Consider the following 15,028-nt stretch of genomic DNA (forward strand, 5'->3'; position numbering starts at 1 on the left):
GCCCTTTTCACACAATCAGGAGCTGAGTTCTGAAGTGCACTTTCCTGACCTGTGCAAAGGCCATGCTGGCTACACAGGCTGCTACCCTGGGCCTTCATTTTGTACCTAACACACCTTTTTCTTGAGAAACATGAATGACTCTGTATATGTATGACGTGGCATCAATTTGGCCACGTAGCTCTGCATGCAGAGAGCAGAGACACGATATTTATCTTGAATTGACAGTCAAGGTAGGGCCTTTCAGTGCTTTTGAGTATGATCAAACTGCTGACACCTGTCTTTTCCCATTTCTCTACCGCCAACTGAAACTCTGCACTTCTGGCTGAATTCACTTGGAGACACTAATTAACCCGCAAGAGACACCCTGTGCTGGTTTTCTCCATCTTTACTGCAGGACCCACGTGGTCTGCTCAAGTTGTAGCAGCTGGAAGAGGCACTGAGCTGATCCACATTATATGTCATTAGTAATGAGAGGGGTTTGAGGGGCTGATCTGCAGATAACACTTTTTCTGGAACCCAAGCAGTCCTCTGATTTAATGGAAATCAATTAATGGCATCAGTCTAGAGAGCTGACAACATGCTTGGGGAAATATTTACTTAAGATAGCAGCGAGGTAAAGAGCATGTTTGCCTATGAGAAGTGAAGCATTGCCTGGGGGCTGGAGCACTTTCCAGGCTGTTCTCCCCTTCCTGCCTGGAAAGGAAGAAGGGTCAGCTCTGCGTCTGGACACTACCCCAAAGAAAAGCAACAGCTGGATTTTCACTGTGCTGCCAACACTCAGCGTCACTCCTGGCTGTTCTTCACACACTTTCCTGTTAGTTAGTGGTGGTGCGCATGGCTGGGTGTCCTGCTTTGAAATGGCTTTCCCAAGAGAGGGCATCCCAGCACTTCTCTGGATGGCAGCCTGGCTCATTCCCAGCAGCCTGGGTTATGGGACAGCTGGGCATGGATGGCTGGTCCCAGGGCAGAGGAAGGAGGCCAGTTACTGGAATACAAAAGGAGCTACAGCAGTCCCAAGTTGTCCCCATCTCTGCTTTTTGGGAACCCTCTCCGTACCTCATAACGTGTCAACACGGTCCTTGTTCCTTGTTCACTTGCCTTCAGCAGTGAGCTGAAAATAGCAAGGGCATATTTGGCTTATCAAGACCAAAGATAAGCTTGTTGGAGCTGCTTGAAAATTTCATAGAATCATAGAACCATTTTGGTTAAAAGAGACCCTTAATATCATTGAGTCCAATCATAACCTAACGCTGTCACTAAACCATGCCCCTAAGCACCACATCTACAGGTCTTTTAAACACCTCCAGGGATGGTGACTCAAACACTTCCCTGGGCAGCCTGTTCCAGTGCTTGACAACCCTTTCTGTTTCTCTTTGTCCCATCTCTTTGAAGAAAGATCTGTCCCCATCTAGTTGAATGAGTCACGCAGATCGGGGCATGAGGCTGTGTCTCCCACTCCTGAGGCCAGCCTGGCTCTGCTCCTGTTGTTCCCCAAGCAGTATCCCAAGTGTTTCCTGAGGCTGGGTAGGTACCTCCTTGGCAGGGAGGATGGAGTGGCCACCACTCCACAGCGTCATCACAGCACCTCTGCACCATGGCACCCCTTCACTTTCTCATCTAGTTTGCAGCTCATCTAGTTTGCATCCTGTACATCCTTTAGGACTGATGCAGTATTTTTCTCCTTCCTTCCTCTATTGGCATTCCTTAAGCGTGAAAGATTTTGCTTTTATTGCTTGGGAATACAGCCAGACACTATTTTTAGAGCCCAGGGAGAAGCCCAAGGGCTGGGAACAACAGTGAGTTCATATGAGGACAGTCCTTCTTCCAAGAAAAGTTCATGAGATTAGGTTTCTTTAGGGATGACAAGGATGATCATGCCCATGAGGAGGGTCACTGGCGATTCAGCAGTCCCAGGACTTCATTACAGCTCTTTGCCTGTAAACTTCGTATTCACAGATCTCATCTCAAAGCTGTTTCCTACTAACTTCAGCCAGGCCACTTCTTTGGATAAAATCCGTGTTTTTAAAGAAGAGCTCCCCTTCCTTACTGGTTTAGATCCCAGTCAGAGGAGCAAACATCAGTTCATTAGCTTTTCTTCTCCAGAAGATCCCTAAGTCTCACTTAGTTTTTTTTCTTGTGTGGTTTTGCTGCAGTTTATGAGAATTGCCCTGTTATTCTGCTCTCTAAATCTCCTCGCCAGTGCAGACTTCAGCCTTGGATTGTGAGTATGTATTAATGCAAACATGCACCCCTGCTGCTCATGGGTGTTACTAGAATCAGTCTGGGGACAGCTTGTTCAGAAAATATGATTTAGGGTAGTTTATAGTGAATGCTTTGGATGTGCCAATGTGCCTTTCTTTCCAAAAGAAAAAAAATATTCAAAAAATTAAACATGAACAATGTTAACAATGTGAAATAAAAAAATCTAAAGCAGAAACATTAGCCTGGAAGACATGATGAGCTGATGTCTCAGAACATGCCATTCTTTATTCTTATTTTGTTTCCTACTGACATTTTTCAAAGAAAAACTCTTACGACTTTGCTAATTTAGTTTGATATTTTGAGTAGAGGAGAAGACAGGTATGGAAGCTATTGGGAACTGTGGAACTTGATCTGACCCAACAGATCACTTGTCATTTAAACATGAGTTTTCTAGTCAGCACTCAGGAACAATTAAAAAAATATATATATATATTTCTGTTTCAAAGAGGACATAAGAGATCACTTGAGTAAGCTGACAAGGCTGTGTTTAGGTAAGAGAGGTTTAGGACCAAGCTCCCTCATGAATTTATGGAAATTCAGTTTAAGTCTACAAGAACAATACTAACTTCCCATAATTCACTTATCAAACTAATTAAAAGCAAGCCAAGCCTGAATTGAATTAATAATTTCCTGTTTCTCTTGTATTAATCTATACATATATGAATATCATGCTGCTTAGCTTTGAAGGAATTTATTAACTTTTTAGACCTCAAAAGAGAACTGTTTCTTTCCAGAAGAAAATGACTTGCCTTTTGACTGAGTTCTGTATCCCCATAGAGCAAATACTTTCATAAAGAGAAGGAGAAGATGGGGAGAGAATATTTTTGAGAATGTCTTTGCGAGCAGCTACAAGTGCTTAAGTTTTTATTTTTTAATCTTGACGTGGGTTATTTCTTCCTCTTCTTTTGCTGCATGGGGAAGGTGTTCCTTTATGACCCAGTAATAAAGGAAACAGAAGACACAAAAAAAATAGATTTAAAATAAAGGCAGTGTGCTCCAAAGTTTGTTTATGCCACCTATCTCAGGTGGTAGTAACAGATCTTAGCTCTGCTAGAGCCCTTCTCTTCACTGTGTCCCGAGACCATCACAGCTAAGTCCACAGTCTTTTAAATGCAGCCGGGGACCTTGCTGTCTTGTCAATTGATGTGAACTGAGCAAATATAAAAACCTGAAAGGTGATTAATCAAATCACATCCATTGATTTGTCAGAGATAATATTTCAGCACCCATTCAGCTAATCCGAGTAAAAACCTTTCAGAATAGAAATGCAAAACTAGATTCTTGATTTTCTACCACCATCTTTAGGCTGCTGCTGGTACAGGCGGCGACAGCCGCAGCGGTACTTGGGCGAGGTGCAAAGATGCCCAGCAAGCATATTCTAGTCCACCATCTCTTCTTCTCTTGCTGCTAAAGAGACCTGACATCGTGGGTGACTGTGGCCTGTCTCTGCAGGGTCAGAGCTGGCAGAGCTCCTCAAGGTTTGCCTTTGTCCTGGCCATGACTCAGCCTCTCCTTGCCAAGGGCTGAGGGACTCATCTTCTCACTGCACCACTAGGCTGGATGAAAAACGTGGCCACTGTGTCTTGCAGTCTGTTTTTTGTGTACCCCATGCTGCTTTTTTTCTCCCTTGAGGATTTGTCTGGACATAACGCTGTCCCCAGATTTTTCAAGAAAAGGCTTGAGCTTTGGGCTGAGGACCGAGCAAAACACTTGGAGCCCACCAACATAAGGTGTTTATTTATGTATGAGAAGATACTTTGAGCTCACCACATGCAACAGCACATGAGCAGCTGAGGGAGGGAATAGGTGCCCAAACAGCTCTACCAGCCTCACCCAGGCTCCAGCAGAGCCCTCCAGCTGCCCTCTGCCCTGGGCACCCCATGCCCTCCTGCCTTTGGAAGCCATCCCTGGTGGGAACCATGCTGACATTGCAGAGGCTGCGCCCATGGGAGCAAGCCAGGGTGCTACTACTCAGGGTGGGGAAGGGTGCACCTGTTCTTGGAGCTGACCTGGCCAAAAACTGCCTGGGGAAGGGCAGATGATAACCGAGTTGCTACCTGGAGCTGTAGGGAGGCTGAGTGCATGGTGCAGCACTTGGGAGGCCGCAGGGGAGCTCGCTGCTGGGAGTGGCGGCAGCCCCATGCAGCAGCTACTTTGGCATGTCACACGCAGCATTTTTTCAGGTTGAAACATCTTTTTTGTCCTGCGCTTCTCGCCCCACCAGCCCCAGGTGAACACCTCAAAAACTAATCCATCTGCTCTGTGCTTTCCCTTCTGACCTCTGCCTGACTGATGTGTCACAGCTGAACATGTCAGCTTGAGGTGCAGCAGCTTGGAAATATGTGGAAAGGAATAAAAAAAAAACCAAGAGAAATCCATTACAATCTTGCTGGCAAGGGAGCTGGTATCCCTCTGTCTGAAGCTGGATCTCAGGAGCATCTCCCTCAGCCTTTCAAGCAGCGGCTCAGCAGTTTGGGAGAAACAGGTGCTTTGGTCCCCATATTGCCATTTGTTTGTGTTATTGCACAGCCTCCTGCGTAGAAAAGTGATAAGCTTTGAATTTCACAAACTTTAAATTTCTTCCCTGGATGTATCAAGGCTAGAAGGGGAAATTTTATAAATAAATGGGACAGAATTTGAAGAGGGTTTCTGGAGGCTGTCTGGAACACAGTAAGCGGAACACATCTAACACCTTGGTCAAAGGCCTTGTGTTGTCCTGCTGCAGCTGGCTTCACCCTGTCAGGGTGTTTGTAAGGGCAAGAGAAGCTATTTATCAAGTGCTTTGCTATTAAAGGTCAGGAAACTGCCTTGCCCTCTTAAAGTCTTTACATAGCCATTAATTTTTTTTCCAGATGCTTACAAATCTCCAAAAAAATCTCATCGTTATCTTCCTTAACAGCTGTTAAAATAACCAGTATTCCTAATGCATCTGTCATTGCATCTGTTACCTATTAATCTCCTTTCCAATGAAAACCCAGAGAACCTATTTCAACATCTAACCATCTTATTTTGATAATATGGTATCTAGACACAGTTCACACCAAATCTTAAGGGACAACACAATCTGGCTCCTCTATTCCTACATCCTAAGTTAAGGGAAATGAATTTGCGTAGGTTCCCTGTACCAAGTTGATATGGCACCCACCCACACAAATCTAGGGAGATTGCTAATTTTGGGGACTTGTGTGGACACTCAAAACTTTACAGTGCAGTTCGTAATAACCATCTGACATATGACAGAGAAGGGGAACGGGAGTCCCTGTCATTTTGAGATGTGATGTAAATGAGTTATGGTCCAAAGTCCTCAGTTTTCCTTACTGACAACATCTGTGCAGAATGGAGAATTCCAATTAGCAAAGAGCCTCTCTATCTACAAACGACTGCTCCAACTTTGAGCCAGTTATCTAGCATATAAGAAAACTAAGATGAGTCCAGTGTTTGCAATAGGAAATAAGCATCACTATAACTAAAAGCAATCAATCATTATTAGGCTTTTATATATAAAACTCTTTAACTTTCCACTAAGGTAAATCTGGGCTGGAATTCTTTCCTTCTTTTGCTTTCAAAAGTATGGCATAGCTGGGATCGGAAAGGCCAGACCGTGTTTTATTCAGAACAGTAGTAATACTTACTACAGAGGTAGCTGTTATGTTAACAAGAGTAAATAAAAGCAATCAAATTCCAGTAACAGCTTAGCTGGATCATGTAATTACACGTGACCACCACTTCAGCCCAAATTACTCCAATTCAATGTAAAATTCACCTCCTACTATGGCGTGATGGCCCTTAAGGCCATTAATCAGTGAATGCTCAAACATGTTCCCCTTCAGATGCTGCAAGTGTGAATGGGTTTTTTTGTTTCTCACGCAGCTGCAGCCACGCCAGACATGGACCTTTGACTTGTACTGAGACAACAGGATCAAGAAGAGTGTGAGTGCAGGAGGAAGGGAACCACAGGATACACAGCTTGCTTAGGGAAAACCCAAGAGCCATGGGCTGTCTTTCAAAAAAGGGTATGTGGAAGAAAGGGAATCAATCTGACTATCTGGCATGGGCTTTAACTTTTTCTCCTCAGGCTACAGACACACTTTCATTTCCTAGTGCCAGGTGAGACACAACTCATGCAACACTACAAGCTCAGGGAAGAGCGGCTGGAAAGCTGCTTGGAGGAAAAGGACCTGGGAGTGTTGGTCAACAGATGGCTGAGTATGAGCCAGCAGTGTGCCCAGGTGGCCGAAAAGGCCAACAGCATCCTGGCTTATATCAGGAAGAGTGTGGCCAGCAGGAATGGGTAAGTGACCATCCCCCTGTACTCAGCACCAGTGAGGCTGCACCTTGAATTCTGTGTTCAGTTTTGCGCCCCTCACTACAAGAAAGACACTGAGGTGCTGGAGCGAGTTCAGAGAAGGGCAATGAAGCTGGTGAGGGGTCTGGAGCACAAGTCTGATGAGGAGCGGCTGAGGGAACTGGGGCTGTTCAGCCTGGAGAAAAGGAGGCTGAGGGGAGACCTTATCACTCTCTGCAACCACCTGAAAGGAGGTTGTAGCATGGAGGGGGTTGGTCTGTTCTCACAAGTAGCAAGCGATAGGATGAGAGGAAATGGCCTCAAGTTGCCCCAGGGGAGGTTTAGATTGGAGATTAGGAAAAATTTCTTCATGGAAAGTGTTGCCAGGCATTGGAACAGGCTGCCCAGGCAAGTGGTGGAGTCACCATCCCTGGAGGTGTATGTGTAGATGAGGTTCTTAGGGACATGGTTTAGTGCCAGAGTGAGGTTATGGTTGGGCTTGATGATCTTGAGGGTCTCTTTCCAACCAAAATGACTCTATGACCACAAGGGTAATTTTTTTTTTTTTTTTCTGATATGACCAGAATGAGTAGACAAAGGATTTGAACACAATCTCTGACGAGCCACAGCACAACAGACTTGGTCTTCTGTTCCAAATCCTTCAGCCTATCTCTGTTTTCACATGACACCCGTAAGAAGCTTTTAAGACTGTGAGACAAAATAAAACACAGAGCATGTCTATATAAAGGCGTTCAGCAAGAAGCGCCAAAATTTATTCAAATTTTCATAATTACAATAGAGACCTCTGACTTTGAAGTTCTAATTCACAACAGCAGTAAAAAAGGAGATGGTGAAATGAGTTGTATTAAAGTGCAATGATGTGGAGAAAACCATTGAAATAACACTAATGAGGCCACAGTGAGAACTGAAAGGACAGTCTCATCTCAGCAATGACAGCAATATATAAGTAATTTATGTTACAGATAATTTACAAAATAACTTACATAGATGAAGATAAGCTGAATCTCATGTTGCCATTCCATTGTTAAACATCAGACTAAATATTCCCGGTCAGCACAGTATTATATGGAATAATTAAAAAAAAGATCAGAGGATTTCTGTGTTGGAAAAGATGCCTGAAGTAAAACCCTGATCAGCCTTTATATTGCAGTATCGCAAGAAACCTATTTATGAATTGTAAAGTGACACATTCAGCAGCATGGAGACTATAAATACATCTTTTACATTGATACATTATATCTACACACATATACATATCTACACACACATACATATACCCACTAGCACATACATGCACATATATATGTACATGACCATATGTGCGTGTGTATATGTATGTTTCAATTTGGACTGACCATGGTCAGCTGCATTTTGATTGCATGTGGGGTAGGGTTGCTTTTGCAGCTCAGGAGTAAAATCATCCTTTAGAGTATTTGTCCCCTTTACGCTTCCCCTAAGCTGCAGCCTCTAAAATCTAAAACTCCTGCACAAAGATAGACTTCAGGTCCCAGCCATCGGAGGGTCTGATGATTAACAGCAGCTCCCACTGCTTCTGAAAAATTATACTCTTAATGTCCTCATGATTTTTAAGTAATATGATACATGAATCAGTTAAAACTTCTTTTCATATAAGTAAAAATACTTGAGAGGTGGGCAGGAATGAATACAATATTCCACACGTGCACACAGTTCTGGACTGTTCGTGAGGATGAAATGCAAAGAACATCTGACAAGGTGAAAATTTACAACATTGGCTTACACCATCCCTTGAAAAATGGCAAGTTTATCACTACCCCTCCTTTAAAAAATTTAAAATACTTGTCTGTAGCATAAATCTGACTCTAATAAAGATTTTTTTTCTCCCGTGCTCCCCTTTTACAGAAAATCATGTCATCATGTTTTTATCTTTTAATAAATCTGCAACAAACACTATTGATAAAAAATATGTCTGGTTTCTAGCCTTCATAGGTCTGTCTGAAGAAAAGCTCTTGACCCACTGTGCAGCCACAGTAGTTTCCTCTGCCTGAAACGGCTAATTGTGAGAGCTGAAGGTAACCATGTAATTACCGTTTATTAAGAAATCATTTAGTGAATAGGAACATTTGTGTTTCATTGTGCACCTGTGTAAAGAAAAAGACACTACTAAATTCTAAATGGCCAAGGCTATGTAAACACAGTGATCTTGATAAAGAATTCAGTTGTGAGGGCAAAATACCTCAGAAAAGAGCTATTCCATTGCACATATCACTAAAAGATTGGAAAGGATAAAATAACAGTTTCTTTTGATGCTGTTGTGGTCAGTGAATTGGTCACGTCTGTATCCCAGTCGCTAGGGAGCAGAAGAGTATCCTGAAGACCCAAGAGAAGACAAAGCGCTGGACTAAACCTCCTTCCTGGTTACTCCAAGAGTCCCATTCACTGCATTGACCGAGGTATGTCCCTGGAGGAAGGGGTTTTTGGGGAGGAGAAATTGTAAACTTGGATTTTCTTCATACCTACCCTGTACAGTGATTGTTGGGTTATTAGTTTACAATAAGGATTCAGCACTGAACACATTTTGTTTGCTCACATTCCAATCCTGGCTGTTACAAAATGATACAGTTCTGCAGAAACCTGATTGTGTGTCAAGAAGAGTGTGTTTTATGCTAACATCTCTGCAGCTTTGGACTTCGAAACAGAAGCCCCTGCAAGACCCTATTTCAAAACAGTTTAATTTTTATTTACAGCTTCATGTTCCATGCACTTTTCACTGGGGTCTTCTGGGAGAACCTGTAAAAGTCACCAGTGAAAATACTCCAAGCTGGAAAGACAGAACTGGTGGTTCTCAGTTCGAGTCCAACAACCAGAGCTCTGCACAAAATGACAAACTCTGGATTTACCTTCTTGCATGGAGGTGAAGTGAAAATTTAATATTAGCCTTTAATGTCTGAGAAGCTGGTGCTGCTGGCATTACAGCTGTCACTGCAACTTGATGATGTGCTCAAAGTGCTGGACGCCGTGCCTGATTCTGGGAAAACAAATCAAAACACCAGGAAAATAAGATATGGTTGTTTTTCACAACTTGCATAACAGTAATCTTCAGAGAGATAATCATGTCATTTACAATAAATAGCCTACCAGAGCTGCTTAAAGATTGAGCTGATTTTGAATTGCCTATCAGCATCAGTAGATTGTTTGCTGGGATCCAACCTTCTTTACCAGTGCTCAGGTTCTTTACATACCTAAACCAATAAAAAATAAGAAGTCAAATTGCTTAATTTCATGCCTTTGAAACTTTTACCCTAAACATTGGCCTTCCACACACAGTTCTGCATATAAAAGTTTCCAATCACAGATCTGCGTACCAGAGTCCATCCTCCCCTTCATGAATCAGTTGAACTAGATCTCCACTTTTCACTGTAAATTCTTCAGAAACTCCTTTCTCATAATCAGTCACAACTGTATATTTACCAGGAGTCTAAATGCACACAGAAGAAAAACATAAATTATTTCTATTGAGTAATTTAATGTACGTTGCAGCTTTTGTTATGAAAATTTTCATATTTTTCCCTCCTTTCTCATGCACGTACATACTGAAGACAGTGTAAATATACGTACTAAGGAGGCAGTAAAACTTTGCTGTTCAGCTACATGCACATTCAGTACATGAAATCTCACACCTCAAAAAACATTGTGAAATGTTTCCATTGTGACAAATAATTCAAATATCTACCAAGAAAAACCTGAGGAAAAACCAAAAACAACCCCCTAAAAACCCCAAGCTGGTAAACTAGTGACAAGATGTATGTGTGTAAGTCTGCTGATGCAGTAGCTGAGCCTGTCATTGCTTGACTGCTGTGCTATGGCAACAGCAGCCATGGGCTCATTTGCAGGTACACAAAGGCACAGATGGACCTTCCCAAGGTACAAACACAAGGCTGATTTAAGAGAAGGGGACATTTTCCATTCCCCCAGCAATTTTGCCTGGCCGAGGATTTCAAGGCAGACACTTTCCTTTCTGCAGGCTTCAAAAGCAATCCTGTATGGTGCCACACACAACATATCAGTAGCATTTGCTTAGCTCAACAGGAAAACATTTCTAGTTACCAGCTTCATCTCTCCTCCCCCTCCTCCTTCTTCCTCTGCATCCGATGAATTCAGCGGATCTTCAGCACTAGACCAGCCATCATTTTCTTCAGATGCATCAAGAGAATGAGATGTTTTAGCCCAGCCTTGGGGAACAAACAGCCACTGGTTAACGTTGCTGCAGTGAGCCACTGACTGGGAGAAATGTTCTTCCCACTGAAACGCTCTGAAGTGATCAACATAAACAGGAGGAAAACTGTACACAGGGAAGTTACTACAGCCATGAGGTGAAATTCACAGCTGACAAAAGTTGGCTCATTTACATCAGAGTAACTGGAGCTATGGCCATACACAGCAGTGAATTTGGCCCTTTGGATTTGTCTAGAGGGAAATAGATAGAAAGAATGCAAATTCCCAACAAAAATAAACTATTTCACCCTTAAACAGAGGCAAACTATGGCTAAATACTCATTTTTTTGGGAGAAGGTAGAAGACAGGAACACACACTCTATAGGAAGAGGGCAAACACATGGGATTGTCACGCAAAGCAACTTAACCAGCCTGCTGGATCAAGGGACGGAGACACAGAGCTTTGTTCCAACTGTTGAGCGCTTAAAGCTGTCAAGAAATTGAACACAAGCTACAGGCATTCCATACTTCGCCTGATGAGGCAGCTTATTATTTAAGGGTATTCAGGTACAAGGATTACTTAATCACGCTGAATTATCTTGGTGTTAAATCATCGCACCACACACCACAAGAACAATCTTGTGCCTGTCACTTATTGTCAAGCATTCCTTATTTTCTCTCAGGGTGAAGCATTTCATTTATTTACGGGGCTGCCTCATATCCAGAGTGCACAAAATCCTTTTCCAAATAAAACTACAGTAAGTTTTACTAGTGAGATGCTTTTCAATGAGGTCAGCAGCTGCTAATAAATGTGTCAAGCTTATAATGGGAAAAAGAGTCACAATAAAAGACAAATAAATATTTTTAAGTAAGACTTTGGTGCAAGCTGAAGAGTAGCAATAATGAAACTCAACTAAAAGAATAAAGTAAGAACAATAAAGTAAGAACAAACCTCACAACTTTTATGTAACTATTAGTTGAGAAAGCAACAGCATTTTTGCTCTTCACTGCTTCTGAGGCATTTGTCGCATGGCTGGTCATACCAGTGCATTAGGAAAAAACCTGAGCATTGTCAGAGTAAATCCAGAGCAATCTAAGAATCACAGAAGGAAATCACACCCAGAGCACAGCAAATGGAGTGAGACTTTTACCTCGCCTGCGCTGCTGGATGACCTGCCCAACGTTAGAAGTACTGACCCATTTGACCCTGTCCAGGGTTAAGAATGAACTTCCATCTGTGAAGAAACTGAGCAATAAATTCCTGCTATATTCCATGCAAATTTCCTAGGAAGCTCACATTTTATATTTGGCTTGTGGGATGCAGCTGAAAGCCTTTCTGTTATTTCCAAGCTAAGAACAATGCAATGAAAGTAAACTTGGTTTATCCTAATTGTTCCAAACTCTGATTAGAAACAGAACCAAAGAGCTGCACAGAGAAAAAGCAAGTGAAATCACTGCAATTGCTCTGCGTGTAGCATCATACTCACTGGCCTGCTCATCTGGAGCATTTTGGGTAACAGCTCTTGTTCCTCAGCCTCGTTTCTTTTCATATATTGTGTTGATGGGGGTAAAAGCAGACCTGCCTGATCCTGCAACACCTACAGCACTCCTGCTCCTGATACAAGCTGATGCTCTACTATGAAGAAGTTCTTATAAAATCCCAGGCAATGGAAGTGGTCACTATGGTCATATTCATATTAGCTACCTACAGGCACCAAAATTATGCATTTACATTCAGTGACCATCCGTGTATTCTGCACGGTGTGACTAAATCAGAGCTCCTTATAAAGGCAGGAAAAGTAAGAAAACAGTAGACAGTCTTGGGAAAAGACCGATCTGCAGAAATGAGTTTAGATTTGATTGAGCCAGGAAAACCAAGAATTAAATAACCGCTTCTCTTCAGAAACAGGCTCACAGGTTTCTTCAGAGATAGGATCTATCTGCAAGATGTGATTCTGTCGCCAACTCATTTTCCTTGAGCTCACTGCAATGTAAGACAGAGAGATGCAGCAGCAAAAGGAAATGAATGGGGGCAATGTGCTCTGCGAAGGGGAGCTGTGACCACCAGCTGGTGCAGTTTTGTCCTGAAATGCCCAGGTCAACTGTGTGTTTACCCTTTGAGCTGGGGAAGGAGAAGATATAGTGTCAGAAAAGAGATCAGAAGGTGCAAGACAGAAAGGGGAGTTACTAGATGTTTTGAATTCATTTACTTGGTTTAGTGGTTTCATAAGTCAGAGGGTGCTGGACAGGACAGCAAATCAGACAAGTCTGTTCTGAGGACCCAACAATTTTACTGTAAATTAGCAATTATCAAGGACTCTCTGCCCTGTAAGATTTTCAGCATCTGTGGAAAAGACCACAAAACACCCTTTGCTTTCCAATCGCATTTTCAGGTCCTCAGGATTTCCATGGTACCTGGAGTTCTCCAAGGTTTGGCTGCTAACTGCAGAAAAATTAACCTTGTAACTTCCACATTCACACTTGTGGAGTTCCTGCATGTGTCTGGCCTGGGACGGCATTGCGGGCTGCTCAGGGAAGGTGAATGGTGCTGCACAGTTTCCCCAGCACAGCAGCTGAACCTGCATCATTTCCACAGGTGAGACAAAGACAAAGGCTGTGGAAACCTGGAGACGAAGATGATGGTAGGGGTGGGAACAGCCTTGTCATTAAATGATATTTTCTAAAAGAGATGGTGGTGGAAAGAGAGTCAGGAAGAGAGGGGCTGCTTTCCTTGTACTCTCCAGTTAATTAGCCCCAGGGATTTGTATGCAAAACTTTCTTGCTAGAAATGGGTCATTTAACTGAAATGCTTTTCTGTTCTTTACTTAGCTGTGTCTTGGGAAGAAGCAAACCTGCTACAAGGGGTTCAGTTAAATCATCTGGGGCTCATGGAGTAGTAAATATTGCCTACTATCACCCAAAGAAAGATGCAAAAGGACTGTGTAATAAATGCAGATCTAAAATGGAAATTGCACATGATCCTCACTCTAACTAGAGTACATGCGTTTCAGATTATATATTTTTTTTTTTCCTTTCTTAAAAGTTAAATTCTCTCCTTGTGGAGAGGGGCACAGTGGCAGGAGCATACTACTTGGAGGATACTAACTAGAAAACCATGTATTGCACACCAACTGTATGCCCCTGTAATTCCATTAAACACCCAGCTTCTGGTTATTTCTTCAGCAGAAGATCCCTTTCCCACTGCCCTATCCTAAAATCCTCTAGCCATATGCTACTTTACTCAATGCCAAGGCAAAACTTCAACCCGTTGCGCTATCAAAAAAACAGTATATGCAAAAGCTGACAGACCCACTTGGAAAAACTCAGCTGGTATCAATAGCAGTGCACACAACAGCATCATACAGGTGTCCCCAGCACTCTGATGCAACATATTACATGAGAAATGTGTGGATATTTGCCAAGCACAAGATGTGGTATCACTCTACCTCTTAAACCAAAAGGAGTTGGGTCACTCACTACTTCATGCCGTTTAGCTTTTTTGTCAGGACTGGTAGGAGAAGCTGCGGGAGGATGAATAGGCAAAAAACACAGAAGAGAGATATTGAAGAACTGGAAAAAAGAGAATAGGTGGATTGCATGCTAAATACCTTTGAGTTTACACTGGAATACAAGTGGAAACTCTAATTTGAGTGGAATGAGTTTTCATTGGTCAATTACAGTAGAAGGAATTAATTATTTACATGTAGTTATTTGAAGATAAATTGACAAATTTGTTTTATGGTAATTAATGAAAGTCTATGTAAACTTTTCTAAATGAACTAGACATCAACTAAATATAATTAATTCCAATTTTAGACAAATATTACCAAATTAAGCAATCATTTTTACATAAATCTAGTGCTACAGCAATACCTGGTCCTGTAAGAAGGATCATTGGCAATGTCTGGCTTTTAGCAGAAGGAGATGGAGTTTCTGTCAAGGCAAGCATGGGATATTAGTGCTCACCTCATTAGTATTAGATACACAACCCTAGAACCTCTCCAGAAAGAACTCAAAGGTAATCAGGTGTTAAAAGGCATTCTGAAAAGATGCAATTCAGACTGTTCAAAGACAGCTGTTCTAAGCAAGAAGTAAAGGTACCAGTGCAATTACTTGGCAGGAGGAAGCAAGAAAGGTCTCAGACTCCTATTGCCTGTTTTAGAAAAAAAAAAGTAAAGAACATTTCTGGAAGCACAGGGAAATTCTTTGTTTTTTGTATCCAGCAAAACAACATTGACATACACATTGTGCTGTGGTCATGCTTTG

The 15,028-nt window shown here is 42.3% G+C and overlaps 1 protein-coding gene across 8 annotated transcripts in view; it reads right to left on the reverse strand.

Moving 5' to 3' along the window:
- Positions 1–7,282: 7,282 nt before the first annotated feature.
- MCF2L (MCF.2 cell line derived transforming sequence like) overlaps positions 7,283–15,028 on the reverse strand; it is a gene marked incomplete at its 5' end in the record, with an annotated part of 155,769 nt that continues 148,023 nt past the window's right edge. For 5 of the 8 annotated variants that reach the window (XM_082045242.1, XM_082045243.1, XM_082045236.1 and 2 more), the window contains 6 exons: positions 7,283–9,575; positions 9,686–9,789; positions 9,913–10,025; positions 10,655–10,779; positions 14,209–14,283; positions 14,636–14,695. In XM_082045242.1, coding sequence (XP_081901368.1) covers positions 9,481–9,575; positions 9,686–9,789; positions 9,913–10,025; positions 10,655–10,779; positions 14,209–14,283; positions 14,636–14,695 — 572 coding nt within the window. In that variant the 3' untranslated portion in view covers positions 7,283–9,480. The remainder of the gene's footprint in view (positions 9,576–9,685; positions 9,790–9,912; positions 10,026–10,654; positions 10,780–14,208; positions 14,284–14,635; positions 14,696–15,028) is intronic. The other 3 variants (XM_082045238.1, XM_082045239.1, XM_082045237.1) reach the window with 2 other exon arrangements.

Source organism: Streptopelia decaocto (genome assembly GCF_964273445.1).
Source record: "Streptopelia decaocto genome assembly, chromosome: 1".
Taxonomy (NCBI): domain Eukaryota; kingdom Metazoa; phylum Chordata; class Aves; order Columbiformes; family Columbidae; genus Streptopelia; species Streptopelia decaocto.